Genomic DNA, 17,038 nt, shown 5'->3' on the forward strand with positions numbered 1-17,038 from the left:
CATCAAGTCAAATTACTTTGTGCACTGAAAAGACAGAAAATGCCAGAAACCTTCACCCGCCAGATATTATACCACCATTGGACCAATAGCATGGTACACAGTATAATAAGGCTGTCGTTCAAAAATGACCCAATGTGAATATAAAAGCAACTTCAGCTCAATAAAGCAGGTTAGGCGGAAAAGCGATATATACTGATGTTTTGTTGTTAAACTAAATGTAAATCTATCTATAAATCATCCATGCTGTGGAAGGACCTTATGAAACTAAAAATAATCACATCAATCTTTCACTGAATCGAACACAATCTAACATCAGCTTAGCCTGACTAAAATAGTTATAAAAGAGAACATTACCTGTCTAACAGTAATAGTTGAGCCATGATGTCGTCCTTCCTCTGGCATGCTAAAGTAACTCCAATATTGATTCAGGTTTTTTAAAAGTTTAAATTCAGTGTTTGATTTCTCCCAGTCTGTCTCGTGACCGCGCGTGGCCTTTTATATAGACGGGCACACGCTAATGGCAGATCTGCGTGAACAGATGCGCAGAAGTCTGAATCTACTTTTGCTGACAGATGTTTTCTCTTTGGATGTGAAAGGCTATGGTTTCAGTGCTAACGCTACCGTGTGGTTAACGGATGTTCATTAATTATTGAGGTAACTTTAAAATGTGTATGTGGGTGAAACACCAGACAAACTTTTTCATTAGAAAAATGATTCATGATGAAACAATTTTGTAACTAACTACAATAACATTTACTCAAATAAACTAACAATTAACAAAATTAACTATTTATTTAACAACAACAAAAAACAACAACAACAAACACAGGGCTGCACAAACTTGGTCCTGGATTGCTGGTGTCATGAATAGTTCGATTTTTAACCGCAATCAGACACTAGTAGACACAAGGCATCCAAGACCAAGTTTGTGCACTCCTGGTCTAACTTAATTGCCTAACTCCTAACTAACTTGAAAACGGATTTATTATTAAACAAATTTAATTTCTTTAACTTTTGGTCATGTATTTCTTTTTACTTGCATGCTTCCAAGTCAAGTCTTAAACCTTGATTTCAGTAAAAAAAGAGCTGAAGTAAAGTTCAACTTTTGTTTCATATGGTTTTGTTTACTTAAACTTAAAATAATGCTGCTGGGTAGTACTGTGTAACAACTTTTGCAAATGTATTCTATTATTTCATGTATTTATTTTAATGAGTCTTAATATTTTTTTGGAAAATGTAGGAATAATATAAAGTTATTATATTACTAAATGTTTTGCTCCATATATATATATATATATATATATATATATATATATAAATAATTTGTTTATTTATTTATTTATTTTTTTTTACCTTAGCTGTGGTGTAGGTCGAAGAGTTGAGTTTACCCTTCCCGCTCTCCCAGATGTGAACTCTCATGTGAGAGAGCTCAATCTCATCCCCATTGTTAAGCTCCAGTAGGGCAATGTCCCTCCAAAGTGAGACATTGAGTGCATTTTCTCCACACTTCAGACTTAAGTCGAGGATTGGGACTTGTAGGCCCTGCACCTCTGTCATCCTCAGTGCTTGGATCTGCCAAATTTGAGCACAGCAGTGATGGGTGAGTAAATCAGTTCACTCAAATGAATAATGAAAATTGTCACTTTCATTTGCAAAGGCTGATCTAAAAATATATATATATATATATATTCTTTCTAAACTTTTCTAAAATTAGGCTCCTGCACTGCTTTACAAACAGCATAGGAAAAACTACTGGTAAAAGAGGTGTTCTATGTGTTCAACCAAAATGTATGTTTGTATATGATGTGGCATAATTTAAAAAATGATATCCTAAATGCTCTACTAAAAGAATATATAATATTTTAAATTGTAATTGTTTTTTTTTTTTGTAGAGAATCAGATAGTGGAGATATGCTGTTCTGAAAAATGTAACTACTTTTATCAAATGTATGATAGGCCTTTTTTTTTATATGGATTGTTGGTAACTTTTGTGAAGAGCACAATGATATACAGACTAGCCTATATTTTATTACCTACTCTCATGTCCTGAAACACTTAAAAGGTTTCCTTTAGTTTAGATATCAGGGTAATATGCATCCATAAAATTTTCCTTTAAATAAAGGGAAATTTACCTAGACCTAATAAATGTCATATAGCCTCTAGGGAAAAGACTTCATATGTTTTACGTCTCTGACGCATTTGGGCTGAATATTTGACCGTGTCTACTAAAACGATGATTTTATAAAACATGTTTTATACAGAGTTATTACAATAGAAATTCTGTGGTTTTATATTTTGGGTGGTGTGCTGTGTCATCGACCCTCTGTTAGTTGCGAGACCACTCAATGCATGGTGCAAGCAGTCAGTCCGCAAGTATATAATGAATTAACTTGAAATGCATAGGCCTATTTATATTGACATAACATTTTATGCTGAACAGTAACATGTCATTTGTTTCCTTGGCCCAACCTGGATAGATGAAAGCTCTGGCTTGCACTGACCTGTCAGTGGAAATGTGGCTCTTTAGATTATACAATAGTATGTACTGAATTTATCTAACTGAATATTTGTTATCTTTTGTTTTTTTTCAGGAGGAAGTTGTAGGAAGAACAATCATACAGGCATTTACAGGCAACTTTTTGAGGGTTTGTCACTTTAAGGAACCAAGAAATGCTGAATTTTTTCTTTACATTCAAATGACTTTGAAGTATCTCTCATTTTCCACCTTCCCTTTAATTGTCAGAAAATCTCCTCTGGAAAAGATGTCGGCAGTCTCTGTGATGACATTTGAGGGAGGGCATAGGGCCTCCCTCGCTGCATTTTCCACTTCAGAAGTTAAAGTAAGCGGTGCTGCCCTGAATTTTACAGATGTTCTGCCAAAAAATATGTTTTGGCGGCCATATCTGTGTGAAAGGGTAACATTTTTCAGAAAGTATGTAACCCCCTCCTCGAATTGTGGGGTTTCAGTAGTCATGGTGCAAATGTAGATGGTTTCACCATTACTAAATGCACTGGAGGTTTTGCATATTGAAGATTCCATGACTATTGTCTCTCCCAACCTCTTAAAAGCATTTTGGGGTGGAAAAAGTGAACGAGAAAGGCTGTGGAAAAGCTCCCGCTGGCCAGAACAGCAAAATGAAGGGGGGATAGGGAGTGAGGTGGGACACCCCTTCCCCAACTCGAGTCGTAACAAGAGAGAGAGGTGTCGAACCGCTGACCGGGGCAACGATGAAGGGGCGGTGGGGTGCATTGTTTAACGGGACACCCCCCCTCTGGTTCCTTTGAAAAGGGGGGAAGGGAGTGAGGTGGACACCCCTCTCCCCCCTACTTGAGAGTCGTAACAAAAGAAGGCCTGAACCGTAGGATCCCCGTAGGGCATCGGCTTACACCCCCTGGTGCGGGGGGGTGTCCTTCCCCTTTAAGAAACACAGGTCCACCAACGTCATGACGCAGAAGTGGACGCCGCCTCCGCCCACTTATCAACCGTCGCACGTGGGGTGTGGGCCCCTTTCCTCCTCTGCATTGGCTCCAGCACGGTCATGGCTGAATGTATCCTATGCTTCAACTTCTACAGCCGGCTCGTGCCTCACCTGACGGCCGTTCACAAGGTGACCAACGCGGACGAGAAGCGGCTGCTGCTCGCGCTGGCCGCCGGCCGCGTGGACACTCGGAAGTCGCCGTGTCCGGTCCCGGGCTGTCGCAGGACGCCAGCCCGCCTGGACAGGCACTTGAGGCAGCACGTGGAGCTCTCGACCTCGGCGCGGAAAGAGGCTATGGGGAGGGTGAAACGCCGGAAAGTAGCCCGGGAGTTGCAGTGGCTGCGGTCCACCCAGCCTGCAATCCCCGTCGTGTCCCAGCTAGCATCGTCCTCCGAGGGAGAGCGGGACTCGGAGGGCCCAGAGGCCGGCCGCCCGTGCACCGACCGCGGCTGCAGACGCGCCACCGAGCGCATACAGGCTCAGCTCACGGACCTGGGGAAACAGGTTACCAAGATGCAGTCCACCCTGCTCCAGATCACACGCCTCTACCGGGAGCTGAGGAAGGGAGAAGGGGGGAGAAGGAGGAGGAAGAGGGCGAGGAGAACCAGGTCGCCTCCTGCACCACCGGCTCCCGGGCGAGGGGCGGCCGGAGGTCCGACGCCCCCCGAGCCTCCGGAGGCTTTGGAACCCACTGCCTACCCGCTCCCGGACCACGTCCCCGCGCTGAGTTGAGTATATTTCAGGCACGTCACTGTCGCTCTGCTGGCTGTGTGCCTTCGGGGAAGTTGACTCTTGGTTGTGCTCGTTCCACAGACCTTCTCTTGGGGGAGTTCGAAGGGTACCAACTGGGCAGCGAGCCCACCGTGCGCCTGCGGAACAACGTCACTTCGAAGCTGGGGAGAATCAAAGCCTTCCTTGGTTACATGGCCAGGGGCACCGCGGAGCCAGGGAACTTCCTTTTCCTCAACCAACCAGCCCGAATCCGAGCGTGGGCCGCCCTGCTAGGTCAGACGCGCATGGCCGAGCCCACCAGGCAGCACTATCTGAAGAACGTGGCTCAGTTCCTGGACTACCTCTCGGAGACGCCGCCGGCCGCCTGTCAGCTCTCCAGCACGGCTCTGGTTCTGATTCGAAGGGAGGTCAGAGCCCTCATTCGCGGCATACGCCGGCGTGTCGTCGTGCACGAGGTAAGGACCAAGCAGGCGAAGGAAAGCCGACTGATCCCCAAGGCCAGCCTGGTGCGCTGTCACCGGACCGCTGGGAGGAAAATTCCCGCCCTGCTAGGTAAGCAAGCCCTTCCGCCGTTCCAGCGATTCCCCCTGTTCGTTCTTCCGGGGCACCAACAGCCCTTGGTTCATCCAGCCACGTCTGTCTGCCCCTCTCCCCCGCGAATGGGACTCATTCGGGGGGGAAGGGGGGCAGACAGACGTGGCTGGATGAACCAAGGGCTGCTGGTGGCCCGGAAAGGAAATGTTTGTTTCTTCTTCAGGGTCACCAGCAGTTCTTGGTTCATCCAGCCACGTCTGTCTGCCCCCGGGGCAGCGGGGCAGCGGGGGCAGACAAACGTGGCTGGATGAACCAAGGGCTGCTGGTGGCCCGGAAAGGAAATGTTTGTTTCTTCTTCAGGGTCACCAGCAGCCCTTGGTTCATCCAGTCACGTCTGTCTGCCCCCGGGGCGGCGGGGGCAGACAGACGTGGCTGGGTGAACCAAGAACTGCTGGTGCCCCTGAAGAAGTAACAAACATTTCCTCTCCAGGCCACCAGCAGCTCTTGGTTGAGCTGCTGGCGCCCCGGAGAACAGGTCACCAGCAGCCAAGAGCTGTTGGTGACCCAGAAAGGAAATAGAACCGTCGGTGGTCTAATCTGTCTAATGTCCTTCACCAGATAGCCTCGAATCCAACCCAAGCACTAGGCAACAGTGGCGCTTCTATGGCTTTCTGACTGGCTACCTAACCTCCATCTCTGGGCACCGCTGTGGAGTCTTCCAGAATCTCACAATCCAGGAGGTTGAAGAGGCCTCCAGAAGCCCCGACGAGTCTGCTTATGTCATTAACGTGAGTATGGCGCAAGTAAGGTGGGGGTCACCAGTAGCATGCTCTCTCACTCACTCACTGCTTGTTCTCTGATGGCAGATTACCACTCACAAAACAAACAGAGCCTTTGGGGCGGCTCAGCTGTCCCTAAACAGGGAGGAATACAGCTGGTTCCGCAGGTTTTTGGCGCTGCGGGCTGGTCTCCCCGGAGGGAGCAAGGCTACCTATTTCTTTTTCACTTCCAGAGCCAGTCCTTGTCGGACCCTGAACAAGTACTTTCAGTCTGCTTGGCTCAGTATGGGCCTTCCAGGCAAACCCACCTTTACTGACGTACGCACTGCGATCGCGACCCATGTGAGTAGGCATTGTGACGCCCCTGTAACTACCAGCGGCGGCTTCGATCCTAATCAAGCTTCTGTCTCTCTCCGACGCAGGCAAAGAATGCACACTCTTCAGAGGATCGCCACAAGGTGGCGCAATTCATGTGCCATGACACTTCAACCTCAGATAAGTTCTACGCACTTCACCTCGGACCTCTCCAAGCACGCGAGCGCCGCAGACTCTTTGAAAGGGCCCTGGTGGAGGAGGAGGAGGAGGAGGATGGGGAGGCAGCGGGCACTGAAAGCCCCCCGCGGAAAGGGCGCAAGAGGACAGAGACTTCCGTCTCTCCCCTGGTAAAAATCACATTCTCTTTGGCGTGGACAGCAGAACGTGTGGCATTGGCTAACTGCCCTTTATGTGTCTCTTTTCCAGGAGGGAACCAGCAGGAGGACGCTGCCATGGCGCCCTGCCAGGGGGAAAAGCCAGGGCGCTCGCCCGCTCGAACAAACAGAAGACTCTGAATCGTCCTGAATAAATATTGTACAACTTAACGGTCAAATGGTGTTCAGTGTCTTCATTATTCCTTTTATTTATTATCTGTGTGGTAAAAGTAGATTCAGTGGGGACAAAAATGAGCCCTGTCTTCTTAGTTCAACGCTGTACGCCTGCTGCGTCCAGGTTCTGCCTTGGCTACGTTCCGATTGGGACAGATTAGCCCTAACTTGTGTGTTAAAAGTGTCACGTGGGATGCCCTCGTCCAGGTTCTGCCTTGGCTACGTTCCTATTGGGACAAACAATCCCTGCCTTGTGTGTTAAAAGTGACTCGCGGGACGCCCCCGTCCAGGTTCAGCCTTGGTTGATAGCTCATAGGGAGAATGAATCCCTTTTGCAGCACAAGGAGGTGATGGGCTGGACAAATCTGTCCAGGTCAGCAAATGCTTTGAACGCCCAGAAGGCCTTGAGTCCAATTCTGTATATTAGCAAGCTTCTCCCGGGACAGCTCGGTCCTTAGAGATGCATGAATAGGTCAGGACAGGGCAGCTGTGGAGTGGAGGTTAACTTTATGGAGAAAAGTTATCCTGTCAGTGGACGGAAAAGAGCAGTTTAAGGCAGCCTCTGACAGGATTACTTTTTATGTTTTCACAACAATATTGTCAGTTTTTGCTACATTTTACACAGAAAACAGTTCAATTACCCATGGTACTTTGTCAATTGATTTACAGTCATCGACGTTATTTAATTTAAAGTATATATTTACTTCAAAAAGAAAAGTTATCCTGTCAACAGAGGGGAAAGAGCAGTTTCTGACAGGATTGCTCTTCATATTCTCTGACAGGATTGTTCTTTATTATCTCATACCTCACAAAAAGTATTTATTTATGTAATTAGTCTGTTTATTAAAGCAGGTCCATACATTTTTAATATAAAGTAAAATTTTCCTCAAATTGAAGGCTCGTTTCTATGGAGTTTGTATGTCTTTTTTCCACATAGTCAGTTATTATAAAATACTAATTATTACATTACATTATCATGTTCAAAATCAACAAAAACAGTTCACAATGTTTGTCTCACCTGTTATTCTTAATTTGGTAGGTAGGTTGTAGCGCCGTATCTGGCCGTTTCGGGTCTGACGGGTCTTCGAGGGTTGAAGTAATGACTGTAAAAAATATGGACAACGCGACAGCCCCTTTTCCCATTGAACGCCTTGAGGGCAAAACTCCTGGGCACAAACTGTCACAAAAGACTGCTGAAATTGGAGCCTTGACATGCGCAGAAGGACTGTCTGTTGGAGCCAGAGGAGGAGCCGCGAAAATGAGCGGAGTCGAGCTTCCAACCAAATGCTTTATGTAAAATCAACCACGCCCCCCGAACTTCTCACTCGACTGCCGGTGTCTGCACTATAACAAACGCTCACTGATGTAAATAGAAGCACTTACAGTAAAAAAACACAATAATATACGGTTTAAAAACGGTGTGATGTAAGCTGTTAAACTTTAATAAAAGCAATACATGGTGGACTGCAGAAATAAACGATCTTTTATACACTCTAGCCTGAATATGAGCACAAATAATATATTCTCTTATTGTTATATTTGTTGTTGGTATTTGTTATCTTCATAGGGGTAGAAATAACACTTGTAAAATATGAACAATAACATATAAACAACACATACATTTTTAGAAAGGTTTTTATTTTTAATTAGCCATCAACAGAACCCAAAATATAGCCTACACACCATAACGATTTACCATGCGGGAACAATCGTGCGTTTAGAAGATAAATACAGCAAGATTACTAAATATCAACAGGATATTTACACATCCCAACCCTGCAATTTGTCAATTTGTGCAAAAAAACTTTGCACTATTAATACAATGTCTATCTGCTGCAACATCACTAGTATATTGTTTATTCATTTTCGCTTGAATTGTTTATTTATTTAATTTTTTTGCCTCCGTTTTCATTTGGTTTATTCGATGCCTTCATTATATCTGGCAACGAGGAATTTACATTCATTTTAATGTTAGCTGGAGTGTTCAAATAAAACGCCAACAGTAAATGATGTAAATATAATATCTAACATTTACAGCTCTATTAGATTAAGATTCGATTTCAAGAACCTTATAATGTTTTATAACAGCAAATTCAGCAGATTACTTAATAACATGCCAAAACTTAAAATGCAGAGACGTCCTGTAAAGCAAGTTCAAATAACCTTACAGGAGATCAACGTGGAGATTATTATTTAGACACAAAGAGAATTACTGCTAACGATCTCCAGTATTTTCCCCGTACTTAAATAGGTTTATTTTATTGTGCAGTTTTATTGTCATTTTCGTATTTCTTAATTCTTGTGCACTACAAAATGTATTCAATTATATTATTATTTAATACTTGTGCAATCGATACAGGTTTATTGTTATTTATTTTGTCCTTTATTTAAATAATTGCTATGTATGCTGTTTGCATCTTTATTCAAAGGTTAAACTCAGTGATACACTTTGCGTTCACATAGTAGCATGCGTTTGTTGTCATATCAACACAAATGTATGTAATAACGTTAACAAATGTGAGGGTTTTATATAATGAAGATTCAATCGCGCCAGCTCCGGGCAGGAGCGCATATAACCTACTCGCGGCGTCGCGGGCTGATTCCGGCTCGCATGCGGCAGTGCCTGCTCGCTCGGCCGCCGCATCTGGCTCAATTGACTCGGGCTGGAATCGCGCAGTGAGTCCCGGCATCCGGAGTAGGTCCAGCAGAGGGAGTCAGTCTGAGGGGTAAGTCTCCGGCAGGCAAGAACTAGCCCCAGTGTATTTTGCTATCTGGGTGGTTAGGCGTGTATCAGCAAACTAATAAAGCCCGAAAAAAAGCCCTGACCTTGGCGAATAAACAGTGTTCCACTAGATCATGTATGTCAGAAACTATAGTTTACTGCTGAACTCATTTTGTCATGGTAAAATAACACAGAAATCGAGTAATAACACTTCAGTCTCCTGCCGAAGCTCAGAAGGTCTGCTTTGAGAATCTGTCAATCACAACTGTCAATCACGATGACACGCCCAGCATTAAATTACAGCTAAAAACAAACTGTTTACAAAAATGAAGATCTGCACCTATTTCAGCACAATAATCAGTGCCTTAATCGACCAGAACCATCTTTCAGGAAATTTTTTTGCAAGTGTAATTAATTTTTTTATTTGGGCTCAAGTCTCGAGCCATTGACACGGAGGAGGCGGGCTTTTTGACTTGTACTGCAGCCAGCCCCCAGGGGGCGATCTAACGGCCAAGACCTTCACTTAAACGCAGGCTTGCGGCACACTTGATGGAAGTCTATGGAGAGAAAAGTCCAGTGTGACCATGGCTTAAGTGCAAGTGAATGGTTTCTCTCCAGTGTGGATCCTCATGTGTTTATTAAGGGATGATGTTTGGCAGAAACTCTTCCCACACTGAGTGCATGTGAATGGTTTCTCTCCAGTGTGGATCCTCATGTGTTTATTAAGGTGTGATGAGCGGTTAAAACTCTTCCCACACAGTGTACATGTGAATGGCTTCTCTCCAGTGTGAATCCTTGTGTGTCTATTAAGGTATGATGACTGACTGAAACTCTTTCCACACTGAGTGCATGTGAATGGTTTCTTTCCAGTGTGGATCCTCATGTGTTCATTAATTTGTGATGAGCAGTTAAAACTCTTCCCACACCGAGTGCATGTGAATGGTTTCTCTCCAGTGTGGATCCTCATATGTTTATTAAAGGATGAAGATTGGCGGAAACTGTTCCCACACTGAGTGCATGTAAATGGTTTCTCTCCAGTGTGGATCATCGTGTGGTGATTAAGGTGCGATGAGCATTTAAAACTCCTCCCACACTGAGTGCATGTGAACGGTCTCTCTCCAGTGTGGATCCTAGTGTGTTGATTAAGGGATGATGATTGGCGGAAACTCTTTCCACATTGAGTGCATGCGAATGGTTTCTCTCCAGTGTGGATCATCATGTGGTCATTAAGGTGTGATGAGCAGTTAAAACTCTTCCCACACTGAGTGCATGTGAACGGTCTCTCTCCAGTGTGGATCCTCGTGTGTTGATTAAAGGATGATGATTGGTTGAAACTCTTCCCACACTGAGTGCATGTGAATGGTTTCTCTCCAGTGTGGATCATCATGTGAATCTTAAGTTTGCTTTTGCTTGCCAAACTCTTTCCACACTGAGGGCAGGTGCAGGTGAAATGATTCTTGTCTCTCCTTTTCAAAATAACATCAGTCTGTAAATTAGTTTTTTCCTCAATTTTGACATGATGTTCCTCCTCTTTACTCCCCTCATTCTCTTTAATTAGGTCTGAAAAAAAAACATTAAGTCTTAAAAACTCATCAAAAGCTGAAAAGTGAAAAGACACTGGAAACATTGGCTACACACTCTGTAATTTTGATGCACATTAAATATAAAATAAATCAGATCATTTTATGTTTGGTCCATCAACCTGTACAGATTTAGCAGATTCAATTAATCTTTATTTATCTAGTGCTTTTACAATGTATATTGTGTCAAAGACACTTAACATAGAAGTTATAGTAAATTGAAACCGTGTCAGCCCAGTTTTCAGAGTTCCTTACATAATTGATTATAAAATTCATTTTGGTCATATTGATAAGACACAGATTTGAAAGATGTAAATGGCCTATATTTATTTGTATATATTCATAATAAGAATTTTTTTCCTCTAAAATTTGTAAAGCAGACAGGAAATACTTGGTTATTCTGTGCCTGACTGGTAAATGCATCAAAAAAAAAGTTCTGGGGTAAAAGCTAAACAAACAGCTGAATATTTGCCTCCTCGCAGACATGAGACATACCTGTACAGCATCTGCATAAAGGCTAAATGTGCACCTTTCACATTGTCTGCTGTTGGGTCTTAATTATTAATTCTGGGGTGATTTTGAGGCTTAGTTTGGCCAACACTTTCTTTGTTTCAGCAAATGAACTGATATTTAAGAACATCTTATTTTGACATATTCTGGGAAAATGCTTTGGAAAAAAAAGAAAAACTCAATACACTCTGGGCAAATTTACTCCCTTTTTGTTATATTCATGTCTGTTTTTTTTCTCCAGTGGCCTCTATTATAAAAACATTGTTTTGATTGCAAAGCCTTGACAGCTTATAATCATGCATTTATGATAGTTGGTATTTCCTGTGACGACAGTGTGGTAATTTAGATTCATATTTAAAAGTAATGCAAAGTGTCAGATTCACAGCACGGCTGTGTAACTTGTTTTCTCTTTTCGGTCAACTGGTTAGGCGGTTTCTGTCTCCAGAACATGATGAGACCAGGACTGAAAAAGCAGTTTAACACTTCATTTGCATCTGACCCAACCTACATGCTGTAAAATGTATAAATGTAGTGTTTGCTGTGCAGTTTAGAGTTTGCTTTCGATGACGCCACAGCCACGCTGAGTTCTTCTTATTAAAAGGATTCTGCTTTGAAGACAACCGAAAGTACCCCCCAGCTTTTTGGGCTCTTAGAAGTTTACATCAACAATCAACGTTGTTTAATTGGTCTTCACCCATGGGACGGCAAAAAGGAAATTAGTAAGAGTATAAAGGAAGTGGAGAAGAGTTGAAGAGGGCAGCATTATGTGGTGTGCTTGAGAAAGCAAAGTTGACTGAACGGTTGCAGTGTAAAACGAGTAGAGCAGGGGTGGCCGGCCGGTCAGAATCGGCAGGCTAGCGCAGAAGCTCAATTGAATATACTGGGGTAAAATAAATGCTCATATTATAAAGACATGGCAGGGAAAAACGTAATGTAATGCAGTGCTTCTTGTACAATCTGAGACCCACTTTATATCACATATCACTTGGGCAGTGGAGATTGCTGATTTCTAAAGAAAACAGACCTTAAACGTGCAGATTTTTGCATTGACATACAGTTCACCGGAAGCATTTAACCCAGGTTTCTGGCAAATTAAAATTAGCATGCTTCGGCATATACCCTATTATTGCACAGCCAATTTACACAAACTAACTATAGAAACACTGTTCTGGTTTTCCAACATCTGTAATGATGAGGGCCCACTTTGGTTACTGATGGAACAGCACACGTCTAATCCAGTGTCATTATGCTCTCTACTTTGTGCTTTCATTCCAATTTGTGGTGTTTGTTCACCAAAAATAAGAATTAATGAAAAAAAGAGAAAGTGTATTATTTTGTTCATATTGCTGAATGCTACTGTTGTTGCAGTTCAGCTGTAATTGTGTGTGTTCAGTACATATGCCTGTGATTGATTGTATACAGGGAGCGCTGCTGGGTTATAGGAGGTGCAGTGATCTAGAGAGATAATGGAGTGTGAGACAGTATCATGCTGCTGTAAAGCCACTAAAGAATAATAAATCTTTTTTGCTTTGTTTAAAACGTTCTAGTGCCATGTTTCAGTAAAGATCTAACGTATTTCCACTACCGGACACAACACAGTAAACAATATTCTACAAATGACCCAGTTATTAATGTATCACTCAGAATATGGTCACAATTCAGACTTCACTTTAATAATAAACAAGCATTGCCTTCTGCTCCCATTTTGTTAAATCCGTTATTCTCTTCCTCTCTTATAGATTCAGCATTCCAATTATGCTTTAGGAAGGGAGTTATCTGTGTTAAGGACCTGTTTAAAGATGGCATATTTATCTCATTTCAACAGTTAACAGACATTGAGATTTCCCAGTCAAATATTTTAGGTACCGTCAGGTCCGTAGTTTCATTAAAAAACACTTTTCTCCTACACTGAACCAACCAGAAGCATGCTGGATAGATGAATTGGTAAATATGAACCCATATCAAAGGGGTATGATGTCCATGTTATATGAAGAGATCCAAAGAACTGCCTCCCCTTCCCTAAATTGTATAAAGCAAAAATGGGAAGGTGAACTGGGACTAGAAATATCAGATACAGCCTGGCAATATGCCATAGCACTGGTACACTCATCTTCTGTATGTATTAGACATGGTCTTCTTCAGCTTAAGGTGCTTCATAGGCTTCCCCTAACTAGGAGCAAGCTGGCAAAAATTTATCCAGGAACAGATTCATCTATCCCTAGATGTGGTTCAGAGCCAGCAGATCAGAGTCATATGTTCTGGGGATGCCCTAGAATACAATAATGTTTTGGACCAGTATTTTTTGATAATTTTCATCTATATGTAATAAAGATATGGATCCTAATCCTTTGACCTCAATTTTTGGTACAGTGCCCGAAGAAATGTACCTGTCAGCCTAATCACAGAAATCCTTGCCTATTATTCTTTATTGGCCAGACGCCTGATTCTTCTCAGGTGAAAAAAAAACAAACCTGCCATCCCACAAACAATGAATATTAGAATTGTTTTCACATCTTTAACTCGAGGACCTTAAGAACACCATCTGAGGCTCTGCAAAAAGTTTTATGAGGTTTGGCAGCCTTTCCTATCAAACATTGAACGCTCAGGGGTTATTATATCCTACGTAAACTCCTACGAGTTTATCCCTAATTTCTTAATTAGTTTTATCTGTTTTATTTATTTATTTGACTTATTTGACTTATTTATTTTTCTCTTTCTCCCTTTTTCTTTATGGGGTGTAAGTATTTCTGTATCTTTGTACCATTTTAATTTTTTGTTCAATACGTGTGTTGTGGAAAAATTTAAGACTTTTGAAAAATAAATAAAAATATTTGAATAATAGGAATGTAAGCAGTACTAAAAATAGTTTTTAGAAGAGTAATAATCCCATGAATCTAGTTACAGTACATGTCCCTGTCGAAGGTCTGTGAATTTAAGCTTATTATTCCCTAAAGAAGGACAAGCCATTCTCGTAAGTGACTTTGTTCTTTGTGTGACTGAAATGTAAGCAATAGCTGTGTTTCCATCCAAAATGCAAATTAAATTTATTTGCAAAACTGGAACATCACATAAAAGATGTGCGAATAAAGCAGCATTTCCATCCAATGAATCAAAGAGAACAAAATCATCACTTCCTAATTAACTGGCGCCAAATATCAACAGTAAAAACAGAACTCACAGTGGTAGAAGAAGCTACATAAATCTTTTTTTGTACTTAATAAATGACTTTCATCTCAGAGGATAATGCCGACACACAATGAACACGTGGTGACGTTTGAAGCCATTAGACGTTTGAAAAACGTTGAGGTGGTATACCTTGAAAAGGGGTATCGTCCCATGCCTAAGCAGCATAACACTTTTAAGATCTAAAAATTAATTCTTAAAAAAAAAGTCTCAAGCAAAAAGATTCCAATGGTGCCGCCTGCAGGTACATGAAGAATATGGTTAATACTGATGAACTTCACACTCAAATGTTTGCATATCATCAGCATGCTGATTTTCTTCATTTCTTAAGCAGCAAAAGATATTTTTACATTAGTTTGTTGGCCAGTTGTAGTCAGTGCAATGCTAAACGTTATCTTTTTGTCTCATGTCATCCTAACACCATCATATAGTTTACAATACTGTACAATGTTTTATAATAATTAATTGTATTAGTCTCCATTTCATTCAACATATTTCAAATTAAGGGCATCCACGTTTTCTGACATACTTTTAATCGGGGTTTCTGCAGGTTTCACCAAGTTAAATTTAAGATGTTTTAAGACATATTTAAGACCATTATGAATGAAATTTTAGACTAAGGAATTTTTCAAATGCCCCAGATGAAAAAGATTTGTATTTGTCCTCTCAAAAATTTTTATAATTTAATGCATTTAATAATAAAATAATAATTGAATAATAATAATATTTAAATATTTTTTATATTTCTTAGCAAAAGATCTTAAATATTGTGTAAAAACAAGAGAGCTCTATTTGTATCCACACACTTTTTTCTAAAATAAACTTTCTTTAAAATAAAAAACAAATGAGCAAATGATTTTAAAGTTTTAAAACTATAATAAACTAAATATATGCGCAACAATCTGTCCAGGTCTATGTCCTCAGCAGTAAATCCATGGAGCACATTTAAACAAATGTTATTGTAAGCAAAATAATTAAACTATTATGATAAATAGAGTTAAAATGACCTTTTTGAATAAAAAGTTTAACATGTATTGAGATAAATTGTTGGTGATTGTATGGGTTTTGGCCAGATTGGGTAACAAAACATGAAGAAAGAAAAATAAAGACTTGTATAAAAAAGATTTAAGACCTACAACACAACATTTCAGTAAATTTAAGACTTTTTAAGGCCTAAAATTTTAGATTTTGAAATTTAAGACATTTTAAGACACTGCAGGTTTTAAATAGGGAATAGCCCTGGTAATTAGTTAATATAATTATGATGTCATTCTAACTTAGTTACTATCTGTGAGAACTGGTAACAACTACTAGAAACAACTTTAAACCCATAAAAAAGTTGATAAAAAAAAAGGGGAATTGTGATCAACGTGACATATGCAAATGGAAAGTACTAAGCCAACACTATCACTGTAATAGCAGATATCTTTTATGAGAAAAGAATAGGTCAAATATTGTCAGCTCAGATAAACTTTTTAAATTTATTGTTTTTATTTATTTTATATAGTGCCAGTGCTCATGGACGCTTTACAAACAGTAGGAGAACAAGAAATGCAATAACCTTAAGAAGGTAGAGAAAATGGGAGACTATTAAAACAGAAAAAGAATGACACGAGAACAAGTATGAAAGAAACTCATTTCTATCTTTAAATAAGTGCTTATGTGCGTTTAGGAGAACTAGGCAGCACACTCAGGGCTGCAAGATGGATTTAATTTAGTATTCTTATTATTAAAATATATCTAAATGAGGATCAAATGACTGAGTTGGTGTTTGAGAATGAAAACCAACCTGTTTGTTCCTGCAGATCTTCCTGTTTGACTGTGAATGTTTCTTCAATCTTCACATCTTCACTCTCCTCTTTAATAAATGCCATCTTTATAACAGTGTGGAGATCAGTCGCTTCAGCAGGAGTTTTTCTCTGCGTTTGGACACTTTATCCTGTTTAAAATAAACAAAACAATGAACAGAAACAAACTTCTCTTTAACATTTGCTTTAACAGTTTCTTTATATGAGAGTAATTAACAAAAACAAATCAGGTAAGTCTGAGCAAGAAACAATAGCCACAAATGAGCTGATTAAAACTAGTGACGAAACTACATGTCAGGATAAAAACAACATTTATGACTAAATAAACAAAAACAAAAACTGAATAGTTGTAAAGAAGCTTTTAAAAATGACTGAAGAACTTAATACAATGTTGAACAATGCATCCACACATATTTACATTTTATAATGTTAGCATTCAGATATTATTTGAGTGTAAATTCAAAATGTGCAACTCACCTTTTCTGTCTTCAATGAAGAAGTGGGATAAAAAAGTCCTCAGTGGGTTTTTCTTTGTAGGTTGTTGTTGGTATTAATCCCAATGTAGGAATCTACAATCGTAGTTTATCCTCCAAAGTTGTTCTCTTACAGCTAAATCAGATAATGAAGCCTCCGTTAGAAACACGGAATATATAGATACAACCCTGCTGAGCTACTGGATCTGGAATGTGATTGGATAAGACTCAATTGGCCCCCATTAAAGCTGGTATAGAGATGCAAATGAGCAGTGGAGAGCAGTGAAGACTCAAGACACATACAGGGGGGGATGGGAAGTTTAGCAGCTTTACAAACCAGTTTTACAGAGAAATAATGATGTATTGGGAAAATAA

At 40.7% G+C, this 17,038-nt stretch overlaps 3 protein-coding genes and 1 long non-coding RNA gene across 11 annotated transcripts in view; 3 read left to right on the forward strand and 1 right to left on the reverse strand.

The window, feature by feature from the left end:
- Positions 1–7,881, forward strand: part of LOC141381669 (BEN domain-containing protein 5-like) — a 495,902-nt gene extending 488,021 nt beyond the window's left edge. The window contains exon 7 of the mRNA XM_073947755.1: positions 7,477–7,881. The gene's annotated coding sequence lies outside the window, so the exon portion shown is untranslated. The remainder of the gene's footprint in view (positions 1–7,476) is intronic.
- LOC141381649 (uncharacterized) lies at positions 1,950–6,392 on the forward strand. Of its 8 annotated transcripts, XM_073947502.1 has the most exons (7): positions 2,596–4,206; positions 4,293–4,763; positions 5,364–5,533; positions 5,612–5,866; positions 5,947–6,023; positions 6,109–6,186; positions 6,266–6,392. In XM_073947502.1, exons 1-7 carry the CDS (start codon positions 3,540–3,542, stop codon positions 6,366–6,368), a joined length of 1,821 nt encoding a protein of 606 aa, XP_073803603.1. In that variant the 5' UTR covers positions 2,596–3,539; the 3' UTR covers positions 6,369–6,392. The 8 variants fall into 8 exon arrangements, 7 of the variants coding, with proteins under 7 accessions (XP_073803601.1, XP_073803602.1, XP_073803600.1 ...); XM_073947500.1 differs by having other exon boundaries at positions 1,950–4,206; positions 5,947–6,186; XR_012402193.1 differs by having other exon boundaries at positions 1,956–4,969; positions 5,106–5,533.
- A 125-nt stretch (positions 7,882–8,006) lies between the features above and the next one.
- Positions 8,007–16,813, reverse strand: LOC141381674 (uncharacterized). The gene is made up of 3 exons (XM_073947838.1): positions 16,668–16,813; positions 16,172–16,321; positions 8,007–10,669 (listed from the first exon to the last, which is right to left on the reverse strand). The coding sequence occupies exons 2-3, from the start codon at positions 16,254–16,256 to the stop codon at positions 9,699–9,701; spliced, it is 1,056 nt and encodes a 351-aa protein (XP_073803939.1). The 5' UTR covers positions 16,257–16,321; positions 16,668–16,813; the 3' UTR covers positions 8,007–9,698.
- On the forward strand, positions 11,750–14,457 carry LOC141381765 (uncharacterized). Its single transcript, XR_012402418.1, has 2 exons — positions 11,750–12,480; positions 12,799–14,457. It is a non-coding gene; the product is annotated as an uncharacterized lncRNA (long non-coding RNA).
- Positions 16,814–17,038: the final 225 nt, after the last annotated feature.

Source organism: Danio rerio, chromosome 4, assembly GCF_049306965.1.
Source record: "Danio rerio strain Tuebingen ecotype United States chromosome 4, GRCz12tu, whole genome shotgun sequence".
Lineage (NCBI taxonomy): Eukaryota > Metazoa > Chordata > Actinopteri > Cypriniformes > Danionidae > Danio > Danio rerio.